Genomic DNA, 14,446 nt, shown 5'->3' on the forward strand with positions numbered 1-14,446 from the left:
TCATTATATAAATAATATATTATAAAGTAATATTAATATTACATATATAGTGACTTAATATTATACCACTTTACGTATAATGAGAATTTTGCAATATTATAATTCTATTTACACTATTAGTTGTATCTTTTGTGCTATATATTTTATTTCTACATACTATTATATATTATAGCCCTCACAATAGATTGATATTTTTGCTCCAACAATTGACTTTTAAAGAACTTAAGAAGATAATATTTTATTGTACCCACATATTTACTACTTCTAGCTCTTCTTTCCTTTACGTAGATCCAGTTTTCTTTTTGGTATCATTTCCCTTAGACGGAAGAAATTTCTTCAGTATTTTAGTTAGTATGGGACTGACGGTAACAAGTTATGTCAGCTTTTGCTTGTATAAAACAGTCTTTGTTTTGCTTTTAGTACATAAATATAATTTTTAGTAGATATAAATATATTTTTTACTAGAATTTATATCAATCTATATAAATAGATGCTAGATATTTTTCATTCAGCACTTTAAAGGTGGCCCATCATTTTCTGACTGTCAGTGTTTCTGATGAGAAGTCAGATAACATTCTTATAATTGTTTTTCCCATTCATGATATGTCTTTTTCTCTGGCTACTTAAATATTTTTCTTTTTGATTTTTTGTGTGATATGACTCTGTCTGGTTTTCTTTGTATTTATTCTCTTTGGGGTACGCTAAGTTTCTGTGATTTGAGGCCTTCAGTTTATGATCGAATTTGAAAGTAAATATAACCTTATTTTATGCCCCATTCTCTTTCTCCTTTGCCTCTTGGACTACATTGTACAGATTTAGTCAACTTGTTATTATTCCACAGGTCACTGACATAGCTGTGCATTTGATTTTTAATCATTTTTTCTTTCTGTGCTTTAGTATGGGTGATTTTTATGACTTGTGTTTAAGTCCTCCAATTTTTTTCTTCCTCTGTATTCAATCTGGTTATTTATCCCATCTAATGATTTTTAAAGTATTTCTGATATTGTGTTTTTCAATCTTAGGATTTCCTTCTGGTTCTTTTCCCCCCATTATACTTTTTTCCCCTATAGCTTAACATATTTACCTTAGTTATTTTAAATTCAGCAAATTTCAACAGTGGAGTCATCTGTGGGTTTGTTTCTATTACCTAACTTTTCTTTTGATTGTAGGTCACATTTTCCAGTTGACTTTATTTAGTAATTTTAAAATTACATAGTGGGTATTTTGTATGATATGTTATAAATAATTTGGAACTTACAGCAGCTTGGTTTTGTCCAGAGCTGATGATTTTTCTCAGCAGAAGGCTTAGTCCAATGCAAGCTATTCCATCATAACTTAATGCCAGAACTCTCATACATTTGAATGAAAACAGGATACGTGACCTCTGCGTATTATGCCATCATGGTTTGTATTTGTTTCTATCATGCACCACTTATGAATATTTCTTCTATGAATACATGAGAGAATTCTTGACTTTCCAGTTGGTAGATACTGAATAACCTAATGTAAAATATGATTTCGGTCAGGCACAGTGGCTCACTGTCTGTAATCCCAGAACTTTGGGAGGCTGAGGAGGGTGGATCACGAGGTCAAGAGCTTGAGACCAGCCGGGCCAATATGGGTGAAACCCCATCTCTACTAAAAATACAAAAATTAGCTGGGCAAGGTGGCGTGTTCCTGTAATCCCAGCTACTCAGGAGACTGAGGCACGAGAATCACTTGAACCCAGGAGGCGGAGGTTGCAGTGAGCCAAGATTGCGCCACTACACTCCAGCCTGGGTGACAGAGTAAGACTCTGTCTCAATAAAATAAATAAATAAATAAATAAATAAATAAATAAATAAATGATTTCAAACATAAAAGGTGCTTTTATATGCTTCTTATAAGATGTTACATGTTTGAAACAATTTAATATTCACAATTTACAAAACACTAATAATTTCTTTTATCTTTATCTTTCCTTTGAGGAAGGAGGGTAATTAAAGATGGTTATAGTTGACAGCTATAGAGTAATTGTGTGCCTAACTGATGAAGAGCTAATAAAAAAAAAAATTAGATGTGAGCATTACTAACATACATTAAGACAAAGTAGGAGAAAAAGCAGACAAGATTCTGACCATTAGCACTTGGAACCACATAGCAATTAACTAAAATAAAACTGTCCTGAGCCTATTTTGTAGACTCTTCAACAGAACGAGGCATATGACATTTATTAGGTTGGTGCAACAATAATTGTGATTTTTTGCCATAATACTTTTAGATCTCTAATTTGGCAAGGGAAATGAGGTTTATAATGTAGTGTATAAACATTAGGAGAGGGAGAAAAATAGAACAAAAGATGCTCCCTCCATGTTCTCAGCATGCTTTGCAACTGTAAAAAACATTCTTTCCTTCAAAGATACTCTCTCGTGTTTTGAAGGCTAGTGGCATTTCATGATTACTGGTCCTTCTTTTAATCTAAATAAATATTTCCAATTAACTTGTAATCTTTTTGACAAAAATGAAAAAATGGATATATTTTTATATGACATGAAGAAACATTTTCAGGCTAGTTTCAACTAATGTAGAATCCCAGGGTCTTCTTCACTATTTCTAATGTTCTTGTCAACATACCTATTTTAGAACTCAAGGAGGAAGTATTGTTTTAGAATTTCTTTTTCAGAGAGACTATTCTATGACTTTGAAATATTTAATATTTTATTCAAGGATTTATTTTTAACTTTGGACAATCACATTCCTGAAAATATAATCAAAAGCAAAAGCCAGTATCAATAATTATTTTTTTCTTCGTATTTAACCTGAGAAACAGAACCAGTCACATTTCTGGGAAAGCATGGGCTGATATTATAGTACATCCAAGTGTCCCCTGACACCTGCCCAGGCAGTAAAAATTTAACAATTGACAGATTGGAAGTGCCTTGAAAACACTTCATCTTCCTGAGCATAAACACTTCCTTATTCTTGTACATAAACCGGATGCCATTAACTTCAGTGGAAAAATTACATTACCATAGGACCAGTATAAAGTCAAGTAAATTAAGATGTTTTGACAATTGTAATATTAAGAAGTATATCTTATTAGGCATTTAACATGCACCAGGAAGTTTGCTAAGTATGCTAAGTGTGACAGACACTAAGATGACCATGATGAACATCTTAGAGTTAAGGTGTAGCTTTGCAAGTAATGCTGTGGTAATGGGATTCTCTGAGGATGCAGGCAGTGGCAACCTGCTAGAAAGGCTAGAAGTTGGGAGGGGCACAGTTAGAGTAACATTTTGGCAATCAGAGTATTGTTATTACCAACACTGCTGGGGATTCTGCATCTTCTCTGAAGCACTAAATACAAGTATAACTGCTTTTATTATTAGATGAAGAGGAGTCAATAAAAAGAGATAGAGAACTCAAGTCTCAAAATGGTTCTGATTTAGGGTCTATATTACGTCTCTGATTGGTCTGTGAATTGATGCAGAGCAAACTAAAAATGACAAGAGACCAACTATTGCAAAATATCTTCCTTCAACATGTACCAAATAATCGTGCTAGCTTTAAAGAGGGGAAGAATTCAGTGGAAAGATACAGGAGGCCATTCTTAGCAAAACATTTTAGTCTATAAAGAAACGAAGCCATTGTGATCTTGTTGAAAAAATGAACTATATAAATCATTTTAAAATTAGAAATCTGCATATAGACCAGACTGACAAATATGCCTTGATAGGTGTTTCTATCTCAGCACATGTCCCACCACTGTGACAGAGATCCTGTATATACTTATTCTTGGCTATCAACAGGACCGTGAGTTAACAAGCCAGTTGATATTAATTAGCATTATGGGGCTAGGAAAATGGGAAAGACTTTCCTGAAATGAGCTAAACAGAAACCTGAAGGGTCTGGGGACTGGGCACGGTGGCTCATGCCTGTAATCCCAGCACTTTGGGAGGCCGAGGCAGGCAAATCACGAGGTCAGGAGATCAAGACCACCCTGGTTAACATGGTGAAATCCCCTCTCTACTAAAAATACAAAAATTAGCCGGGCATGGTGGTGGGCGCCTGTAGTCCCAGTTACTCGGGAGGCTGAGGCAGGAGAATCACTTGAACCCAGGAGGCGGAGGTTGCAGTGAGCCGAGATTACGCCACTGTACCCCAGCCTGGGCAACCGACAGAGTGAGACTCCGTCTAAGAAAAAAAAAAAAAAAAAAAAAAAGAAACCTGAAGGGTCTGTAATTCATCAGATCCTAGCTAAACACCTCCAAGAAGATTCATGTGCAATCATCCTAAATTTTACAATAACTAATTATTCTTAAAGTTACAATTTCCAGTGCCCTTCCAGCTGAGAGAGTGAGATGGTCAGGAACAACTTTGTCTGTACTGGCTGGAAAACTATGACTCAGGAGGGTGAACTTTTCTCAGGTCACAATTTCACTACTTGCTAGTCACACTGAAGCTTAGAGATCAGGCACTAGGGTGAAATTAAATTCACTCATCTGCCTTTCCAGCTGGTAATATCTTGCTCTGATCCTACCTAAATTACCCTGAACACAATTCAAGTTTACATCCTTGAATGAAAGAGCTCTAAGAATCTTCTTTTAAAGTGAATCCTCTATTCTGTGAGCACCCAGACAGGGCACAGAGCAATAGGAACAAGGTCCCTTACAGTGCTGGCCTCTGAGGTGAAATCCAGTGATGCTTTCCTGCCTCCTCTAAAACATGGGGGTAAGTGTGTATACCAGGTCAGATGTATTGAATGCAAGCAATGTTGCCACAATAGTAAGTACGTGGTGGCAGGCAGATGGGTAGATAACGGTATCTATTTTCTCAGGGGCTACTGGATTGGGTAGTTAGAACTTGTTTTTTTGTGACAAATTCTCCTTTCTATTTTTAGGCTTGCCCTCTTGGCTTTCTGACATTTTAGCCAGCTCCTTCCCTTTCACCCACACACCCAATCACTACTGCGTCATCTCAGCAGGAGGGAAGGCACACTTTGATGAAGAGAACACAAAACAGTTTACATATTTCGGGTATATACTGTAATTTCTCCCATTTAGTCTGCCAGAAATTCAGTCTGTGCCCAAATGACACCCTTCCCCCAACCCATTCCATTCAGGACAACTGCAGAAGAATGTCAGGCTTTTCTGTCCTCTCATTCTCCATGTCTTCCCTTCACATAATACAGGAGGAATGTAAATCCGAGTCAAAACTGAATGGGAGGTACAAAGGAATCTATATTTTTGTCAAAAATAAGACAGCCCTTCAGAACAGGGAGGCAAAGTGGCACAGAAACCAAGTTGCACACCAAACTTTGCCTATGTAGATTATTTCCTATCTTTGATAGTTGCATGCAAAGGAATCTGTTATGTTTTTCTCCTGGCCCTTCCCTGTGACACTCTATGCCCTCTAAAGATGGGGCCTGAACTTCCTATGTATCCTTTTCTCCTCCCATTGAACCAAATAGAACATGTAAGTGTTTGACAAATGATGAAAAATTACTGACAAATCATTTTGCTGTTCTGTAGATTGACTATATCAACAGAGAGAGAAATAAGGTAATTTCCAATCCATATGCCAACTGAAATCTGTATATCCAGGCACCTCTTCAAGCTTCTCTTTTCTGCGTGTCTTGGTAACCCTCATTTCCCTTTGCCAAGATTCCTCTTCTATACAAATGTTCCTTTTCCTCCAGGTAATAATCAGGCAACAGACGCAATACATCTCTACTTTTTATTCCTTACAACTCTTCAAATATCCTATGCTTAGCAGAAGACCCCTGTCATTTAAAGCAATGTTTCTAGCATTCTTTACATGCTGATAATTGCTTCTTATTGGAATGATGAATAATCAGTTCAATAAAACCTATATTCAATTTACCTCCCCAGTAAGACAGTCATTTAGGGGTAGGCCTTCCTCTTTCTTCCCTTTTCCTATTTAGAAAGTTTGTTTCTTTTAAGGTACATAGATGGTTTCCAGGTTCAATGGTAATTAAGAAAAAGAAGTCTGAGTCTCCTGCCTATGACTGGGCTGTCTTAGGGTCAAAGTACAGAATACAAACTAGACCTTTTGTTTCATAAGGGCAGGGGAAGTTGTGTCTTGCTCTGTCATCTGCTATGTCTGGCCCACAGTAGACACTGAACGATCATTTACTGGTTGAGTAAATAAATGCAAGGAACAAAAAATGAAGCAGTAAATCAAAGCACTACAGAAATTAAGCTGAAGTTACCAGGCCAGTTTTAGGAATATGGAATCAGAATTTTTAGAAGATGGAAGCACAGGATTGCAGGAGTTGCAGTTACAAGAAAACTACTTAAAACCCTTCGATAGATGGATGTTTGTGTTGAGACCATCTTTTGATTAGATTGCTTCTTGCACAAGAAATACTGAATAAGAAAACCTGTGTCTAGAAGTTTAATACTAACTGGAGCTCTGAGATATACTAGCAGTGGCTAGAATTTATTTCTGGCCTACTTTATGCCAGCACAGTTTACAAACATTATCTTGATCGTCGCAACAACCCTACAAGGTGGCCATTAGTTTTCTTTATTTTCAGATAGAGAAAGTACAATCAGTAAAGTTAAATAGCCTACCTAAGTCACCTAGCTAAGTTTAGAATTTGGATTCAAATCAGATTATAAGTCTTGGTTCTTTCCCCTACCCACAATGCATCACACCAAATAAGCAACATGCCATAAACACCTAGATTAGACGTATTTGTGGGTTTTTATAATTTTTTAATTAAAAAAATGTCATTTTGTTTTGTTTTAGAGACAGGGTCTCACTTTGTTGCTGAGGTGTGATCAAAGCCTACTGTAGCCTTGAACTCCTGGGCTCAAGCGATCCTCCTGCCTCAGCCTGTTGTATAGCCAAGACTATAGGTGCATGCCACCACTACCAGTTAATTTTGTTCTCTTTTATTGGTAGAGATAGAGGTTTTGCTGTGGTGCCCAGGCTGGTCCCAAACTCCTGGACTCAAGTGATCCTCCTGCCTTGGCCTCTGAAAGTGCTGGGATTATAGTTGTAAGCCACTGGGCCCAGCCTTTAAAAATTTTTTAATTGTGGTAAAATACCTACAACATAAAATTTACCCTCACAATCCATAAGTGGATGCTTCAGTGTTAACCACATTCACATTGTTGTGTAACAGATCTCTAGAACTTTTTCATCTTGCAAAACTAAAACTCTATACCCATCAAATAACTATTTCCTCTACCCCTAGTCCCTGCCAACCACCATACTACTTTTTTCCCATGATTTTCCCTACTCGAGATGCCTCCTATAAGTGGAATCATACAGTATTTGTCCTTTTGTGACTGGTATATTCACTCAGCATAATGTCCTCAAAGTTCATCAATGCTGTATCATGCAACAAGATTTCCTTCTTTTTTAAGGGCCAAATAATATTGCATTGTATGTATATACCACATTTTAAAATTCATTCATCTGTCCACGAACATTTGGGCTGCTTTTACCTCTTGCCTATTGCTGCTATGAACGTGGTTATGCAAATATTTTGAGATCCTGCTTTCAATTATTTTGCACATATACCCAGAAGTGAGATTGCTAGATCATATGGTAGCTCTATTTTTAATTTTTTTTGAGGAAGCTCCACACTGTTTTCCATAGCAGTCACATCATTTTACATTTCTACCAGCAGTGCACAAGGGTAGACAGATTTGTTTTTAAATAGAATAACTTGCAGTTTTAGTATCAAACTGACCGAATAGCTTAGCTTACAGTGTCTTGAAAATTAAATGCAACAAAAACTCTAGACCTTTTAAAGCCAGGTACCATTTAACTGTGAATTAAGTATTTACAAATATAGATGGATGGCCATCCCATTTTAAAAAGAATAAAAGTAGCAATCATTTTCCAAGAGACTATAACAAATAGAACAAAAAATAAAGCTCATGTTGTATCAGTGCAAAGGTATTAGGAAAAGTGTTCCTACTTCCTGAATATAAGTAGAAGCAGGTACATAAGTTGCACACTTACCCTGGTTTTGGCATCGATTTTAGCTCCTCGATCGAGCAATAGTTTTACCATATTTGCATTTCCTCTTTTTGATGCAACATGTAAAGGAGTGATGTCATTCTGAGAAGAAGAGGAAAAAAAAGTACAGAGTTGATATTTTTGGTTTCAACAAAATGTTCCCTTCTAAACTTTCCCCAACATATCCCCATTTTCCCCTCTTCTTTTCTAAACATCCTTTATGAACAGTGTGCTTCCTAACACTTCTGAGAGGAATTTTCTTCAGAAGGCAACTTTAAAAAGGAATGAATTGTAAGGGAATCTGTAAGGCAGGGTCCAAGTTAATTTATTTCAGTCACTTGAGGTGACTGATGGTTGAAGTGATAATTTGTTTTCTTTTTTTGCTCAAAAAGCCTGCATTAAGTCAATGTATTTTTCTATAAATGTGAGTGATACATACTGGCTAGTGAGTGGTTGACTAACAAGCTGATTAAGTCAGTACAGACTGAATTTAAAGGAGTGTCATATGACTTGGAGCCTTTCCCAGGTTCCGTTGGGAGCATCAGGTTGTCAAGGAGAGACAATAGGAACTCAAACTGGAAAATCTGTTACTTCTATACATAGTCACATGACTTCCCATGCCCGTGGTGCTTATATGTGTTTACAGGCATTTGCTAGCAGTCTCATGAAAACTGTAATGCTTATCTGACAAATATTTGAAGAATAGCCAGATTGTTAGGGTTATCTGAAATTCTAGTTGTGTTCTCCTTGATTTCAGTGGAAGGCTACCATAGTTATTCTTCTCTCCAAGCATCTTACAGGCACTATGATTGTTTCCAGACTGTCAAGGAAACGTATGCACACATTGAAAACAATTCCCTGATTTCTTGTTTTATTTTATTTTTTGTCCTTTTAAGTGACAGAGTCTCGCTATGTTGCTTAGGCTAGTCTCAAATTCCTGAGCTCAAATGATCCTCTTGCCTCAGCTTCCCGAAGTAGCTGGAACTACAGGTGTGCACGCCCATGTGTGGCTTATTCTTGTGTAGCAGCAATATGAGTTTAAGTTCTGTTGTTCACAAAGAATCAATTACATCATAAATGAACTAGGCTCACAGGGATTATTTATTTGTAAGTTGATAACAGAAACAATATAGTAACTATCAAGTATTGATCACTTCCTGCATGTCAGGGACTGTGCTGAACTCTTTACTATCTCATTTAATTCTCACAATCCTCATAATATCATATATAATTTGAATTGCAATCCCCATTTCACACATGCAGAAACAATTGGCAGAACCAGGATTCAACTCTTCAACACTTAAACTCTTGAATGCATGATTTTAAAACACAATAATGAAAAATTCCAACATACACAAAGTTTGGGCAAAAACCATAATGAATTTCAAGTCGCTCCTTACCCTAGTTCAATAAACACCAACCTTTTGCCAATATTATTTCTTTTATGCTCCCTACTGGTTTTTTTTTTTTTTTTTTTTTTTCCTTTTTTTTCTTGAAGGAGTTTAGGAAGAGGAGAAAAAAAATTCTTGGCATCATGTTATTTTACCCATAAATACTGCAATTTATCTCTAACAGATAAGGACATCTCAAAAAATTACAATACCATTATCATAATGAAGAAAGTAAAAGTAATTCCTTTATGGCACCCAAGACCCCCTCCATGTTCAAGTCCTCCCATTATCTCCAGCTATCTTCATTAGTCTGCTCAAGTTGGAAGGTCGACATATTGCATTAGGTTGAAAGTCCTTTAAGTCTTTCTTAATCTCCACAGCTCCTCTATCCCACCTTTTTCCCCCTGCGTTCATTTATTTATTGAAGAAACTGGGTAATTTATTGTGTAGACTCTTTCACAGCCTGGATTTGACTGATTGAGACCTCATGGGGAGTTAATATGTCCTTTTTTCCCTGTATTTTGCATAAACTTTTCTAGTTAAACACTTTTAATGGTTGTAGGGTTAGGGTTAGGTTTACAACCTTTCCATAGATGGAAAGGTTGCACATTATCTTTGCTCACTATTCTTAGATGCTAAAATATAAATCTTAAATGAAAGAAGAAAGAGACCTGAGGAAAACAAATTTCTCTTAGTAATGCTGGTGGAAAGTAAACAGACTAATATTGCTGTTCCCCAGGGTGTAGGTAAACTTTTTCCGCAAAGGGCTAGATGGCAAATATATTCTGCTTTGCAGGCCATACAGTCTCTTGTATCTACTGAACTCTGTCGTTGTGGCATAAAAGCAGCCACAGGCACATGCAATATGTAAAGAAATGGGAGTGGTTGTGTTCCTAAAACTTTATTTATGAAAACAGGCAGTGGGCTGGATTTGGCCTGTAGGCAGTGGTTTGCTGACCCCCGCTCTAGGCCTACCAGCTTGCAGCTGCACAGCTTTCAACTGTGTATAACAGGTTACAAAAGAGGAACTGAAACTATAGGCTGTGCCATTATGCACTCTGTGGTCTTTTTTGGTGTGGAGGACTATTTGTTGTGAGTGAAAGAAGGAAATAAATTTCATGAAGACTTTGAGATCTGCTTATCTCTATTTTCTGAGTACAAGTGTGTGTTGCTCTAGTGACCCAAGCGGCATAGTGGATGAATTCTAGAGCTGAGACAGCAGGTGGAGGGTCAGATTGGGAATAAAGGAAACACCGACCAATAGGGGCTCACTGAGCCCCAAGTGGGACGTGACATGAAGACCTCATCACTTCCCGGTGTGAGTAAGGGCTTGTATGCCATTTCCCTTTAAAGCTATGACCTCACTGGTTGAGAAAGACTTAGTTAAACTTTACACAAACGGGCTAAGTTTAGTGAGAGGAAGAAGTCTATTCCTAATTTCACTCTATTCCATATTTACGCACTCTCTCATACTGTGGATGTGGAGATGACAAAAAGGTGCCTTGAGTTTCTAATTCTCACATTTTCTCCACCTCTCCGGCCCTTCCTAGAGAAATACTTTATATTCTACAGCACTTAAACAGTGTTGTAAAGGGCCTGCACTTCTGTAATTTCATTTTACCCTCACAACAATCCACTGAAATAGGATAAATATCATTAACCCCATGGGACAAAGAAAGTGAGGCACGGAACTGATAATGTGCAGATTAAGAAACAGCTAATTAGAGGCAGAATCGGGATTAGAATTCGGGCTTCCAGACCCTCAGGCTGTGGTATTTTCAGGCTGGGTTCAGAAGACCTCTGTTTAAAAACCCTAGCTTCTCATCTCTGTCAAATGCAGCTTCCAATAAAATGCAAACACCTTTTATTCCTGAGTCACATCGTGGATGTGCCTGTGAAGCAGAAACAAATCAAAATGAAACTGGTACCTCAGGGCCACACAATGGACTACTCGTATTTTGATTCCTCAGCTAACCAATAAAAATGCATTATGCCCTACTATGAGTAAGGCTGTGTGTTGCATTTCCACTGTCTAAGCAAGCAACAGAATTATGCAATCCCAACATATCAAAGAAACTCAGTGATGTTAGAGCTAGAAGGCCTGCCTAAGAGAACCCTCGTTTGCTGCTGGTGAAATGTAAATTTGTACATTCTTGCTAGAATGCAATTTGGCAGTTTATATAAAGAGCCTTCAAATCTGTAACCATACATTAGGACAGAGTTTGGCTGCTGTGGTGGAAAGGGCAGGAATGTGGAGAAAGACCCAGCCTTGAACCCAAGCACACACCCTAAAGACTGAGTCTGAGCCTACATGAAAGACCCCTGACCTCTAGCACCAGCCTAGCAGAGTAACAAGCAAGAGTAGTCAACTGCTGAGGTAAGGCAGGAGTGTGGGGAGACCTCCTCTGTGCTGCAGGTGTGCAGAGAAAGCTCAGGGTGGAGCACTAACACTAAGCAACATTCTCTGATGCCCCGGCTTCCACCCTAAGCAGAAGGCAATGGCAGCCCTCCACTAGAGGAATCTGAAGACTGAAACAAAATGTAAACTCAGCTCAATTCCTGCCTAAACAGGCTCCACCTGTCACATTTGCAGCACAGAAGAAAAAGTATGAGTATGCTCATTTCCAGGCCAAAATATTATTTAATTCAATCTCTCCCCTTCTACACACAATATCCAGTGTTCTGTCTAGTAGGAATAACATGCATGAAAAGATAGGGAACTGCAGCAAAGACATGGGATTATTTAGCAAAGAGTCAAATGGAAACATCTGATTAAGAAAAATTGCAGTATCAGAGTGAATTCCTTTTTTGGGCTCCTCAGTAGACTTCACACAGTTGAGGCAAGATCCATTGAACTCAAAGATATGTCAATTTGAGTTATTTAAAATAAAAACATGAAGGAGAAAAAGGGGTGGAAAAGAAAGTACAGCGCCTCCAAGAATTGTGGGATGATACAAAACAGCTAATGAGAGTTGTATAAGAAGAGACAGAATGGGACAGAAGACAAATTTGAAGAGGTAATGAATGGTCAAGAATTTTCTTGGAGTAATGAAAGGCAGAAAAATACAAACCCAGGAAGCTCAGGAGACACCAAGCAAGATAAACAATAAACAAACTCTCCAACTAGACACAACAGTCAAATTGCCAAAAATGAAATATAAAGGGAAAATCTTGATAGTGGCCCGAGGAGAAAAGACACACCACACACAGAGAACAAAGATAACAAGTAGAACGGACTCCTCATCAGAAACTATGCAATCCAGAAAGAAAGAAGTGACATCTTTAAATAATGACTGTCGAATAAGAATTCTACACCAAATGAAAATACCTTTAAAAAATTCAAGGAGTAATAAAGACTTTTAAAGATAAACAAAAGCTAAGAGAATTCATCATCAGCAGACCTAGAATACATAAAATGTTCAAAGTTCTTCAGACAGTAGGAATATGATAGTAAACAGAAACTTAGACCTGCACCAAAAAATGAAGGGCTCTGGAAATGGCAAAAAATGAAGGCAAATAAAAGAGATAATGGATGGTCCAAAGTAAAGACAAAAACAATGAATCATGGGGTTTCTAATATATGCAAAAGTAACTTGTATGACCACAATCACACATAGATGAAAAGGAGGAATTGGAACTATACTGTTGTCAGGCTCATACCATATTTGAAGGTATACTGTGATAATTTAATGACGTGGAAAACATGGATATATTATTAAAGACATCAAACTATGACAAATAAGATCAATTGTTATACATAAATATATATGCATTCTAAAATACATTGATCCAAATATATATGTGTGTGTGTGTGTGTGAATATATATACATATATATATATATATATATATATTTTTTTTTTTTTTTTTTTTTTTTTTTGAGATGGAGTTTCACTCTTGCTGCCCAGGCTGGAGTGCAATGGCACGATCTCAGCTCACCACAACCTCTGCCTCCTGGGTTCAAGCAATTCTCCTGCCTCAGCCTCCCTAGTAGCTGGAATTACAGGCATGTGCCACCACACCCAGCTAATTTTGTATTTTTAGTAGAGATAAGGTTTCTCCATGTTGGTCAGGCTGGTCTCAAACTCCCAACCTCAAGTGATCCACCCACCTTGGCCTCCCAAAATACCAGGTGAACCACCGCACCTGGCCAATTTTTTTTTTTTTTTTGAGACAGGATCTTGCTCTGTTGCCCAGGCTGGAGTGCAGTGGCGCGATCTTGGCTCATTGCAACCTCCCTCTCCCAGGTTCAAGTGATTCTGCCACCTCAGCCTCCTAAGTAGCTGGGATTACAGGTGCCTGCCACCATGACCAAATGATATTTGTATTTTTAGTAGAGACGAGGTTTCATCATGTTGGCCAGGCTGGTCTTGAACTTCTGACCCCAAGTGATCGTCCACCTTGGCCTCTCAACATGCTGGGATTACAGGCATGAGCCACCACGCCTGGTGAGATATTAATCCAAATGTTAACAATTTCTTTCAGTAATGAGATTATAGATGACTTTTTGCTTCTTCATGCTTTTCTAAAAAATTTCTACCATGTACACTTGTACAGTGGAAAAATGGCTGTACTTTAATATTGCCTAATTTGCAGCCCACTACCGCCATCTGTTTCAACTCTCATGACTTACATTCTATACTCTGAATGCCCCAGAGAGGTTTGACTTAGCCATTAACTTCTCTAATATGTAAATTTTGAAGGAACCTGGTAAACCTGAGGATATCCTGCACCTAAAAATATGACTAGTTTTTAATGGCTAGAGTTAAAGATCTGTATGCACTTTGTGAGAAGAAGCATGAATTAACATTTGGATAATAACAAATTCAACCTGGAGTTTTGAATTTGACCTGATTTAGTGCAAACAAAAAAGTACACACTACTGTAATTTTGTATATATCAGTTTCTTAATAGAATGTTTGTGCTTGTACCAAATAAATTTTTTCTTCTTCATTCAAAATGTTATAGAATACATTAGCATTTGGGAAGTTTCTGAAAGACCTCTGAGTTCATTCAGTCTAATCCCCTATGTTACAGGTAAGGAAGAAACCAGGGAGCAGACCAAGTGATTTACATGGA

General features: G+C 37.5%; 1 protein-coding gene across 3 annotated transcripts in view; it reads right to left on the minus strand.

Annotated features, from left to right (window-relative positions):
• Positions 1 to 14,446, minus strand: part of ANK3 (ankyrin 3) — a 707,809-nt gene that overhangs the window by 203,279 nt on the left and 490,084 nt on the right. For all 3 annotated transcript variants that reach the window (XM_030941096.1, XM_010364951.2, XM_010364950.2), the window contains one exon: positions 7,981 to 8,079. In XM_030941096.1, the coding sequence (XP_030796956.1) occupies positions 7,981 to 8,079 (99 nt within the window). The remainder of the gene's footprint in view (positions 1 to 7,980; positions 8,080 to 14,446) is intronic.

Source organism: Rhinopithecus roxellana, chromosome 11 (genome assembly GCF_007565055.1).
Source record: "Rhinopithecus roxellana isolate Shanxi Qingling chromosome 11, ASM756505v1, whole genome shotgun sequence".
NCBI classification, from domain to species: domain Eukaryota; kingdom Metazoa; phylum Chordata; class Mammalia; order Primates; family Cercopithecidae; genus Rhinopithecus; species Rhinopithecus roxellana.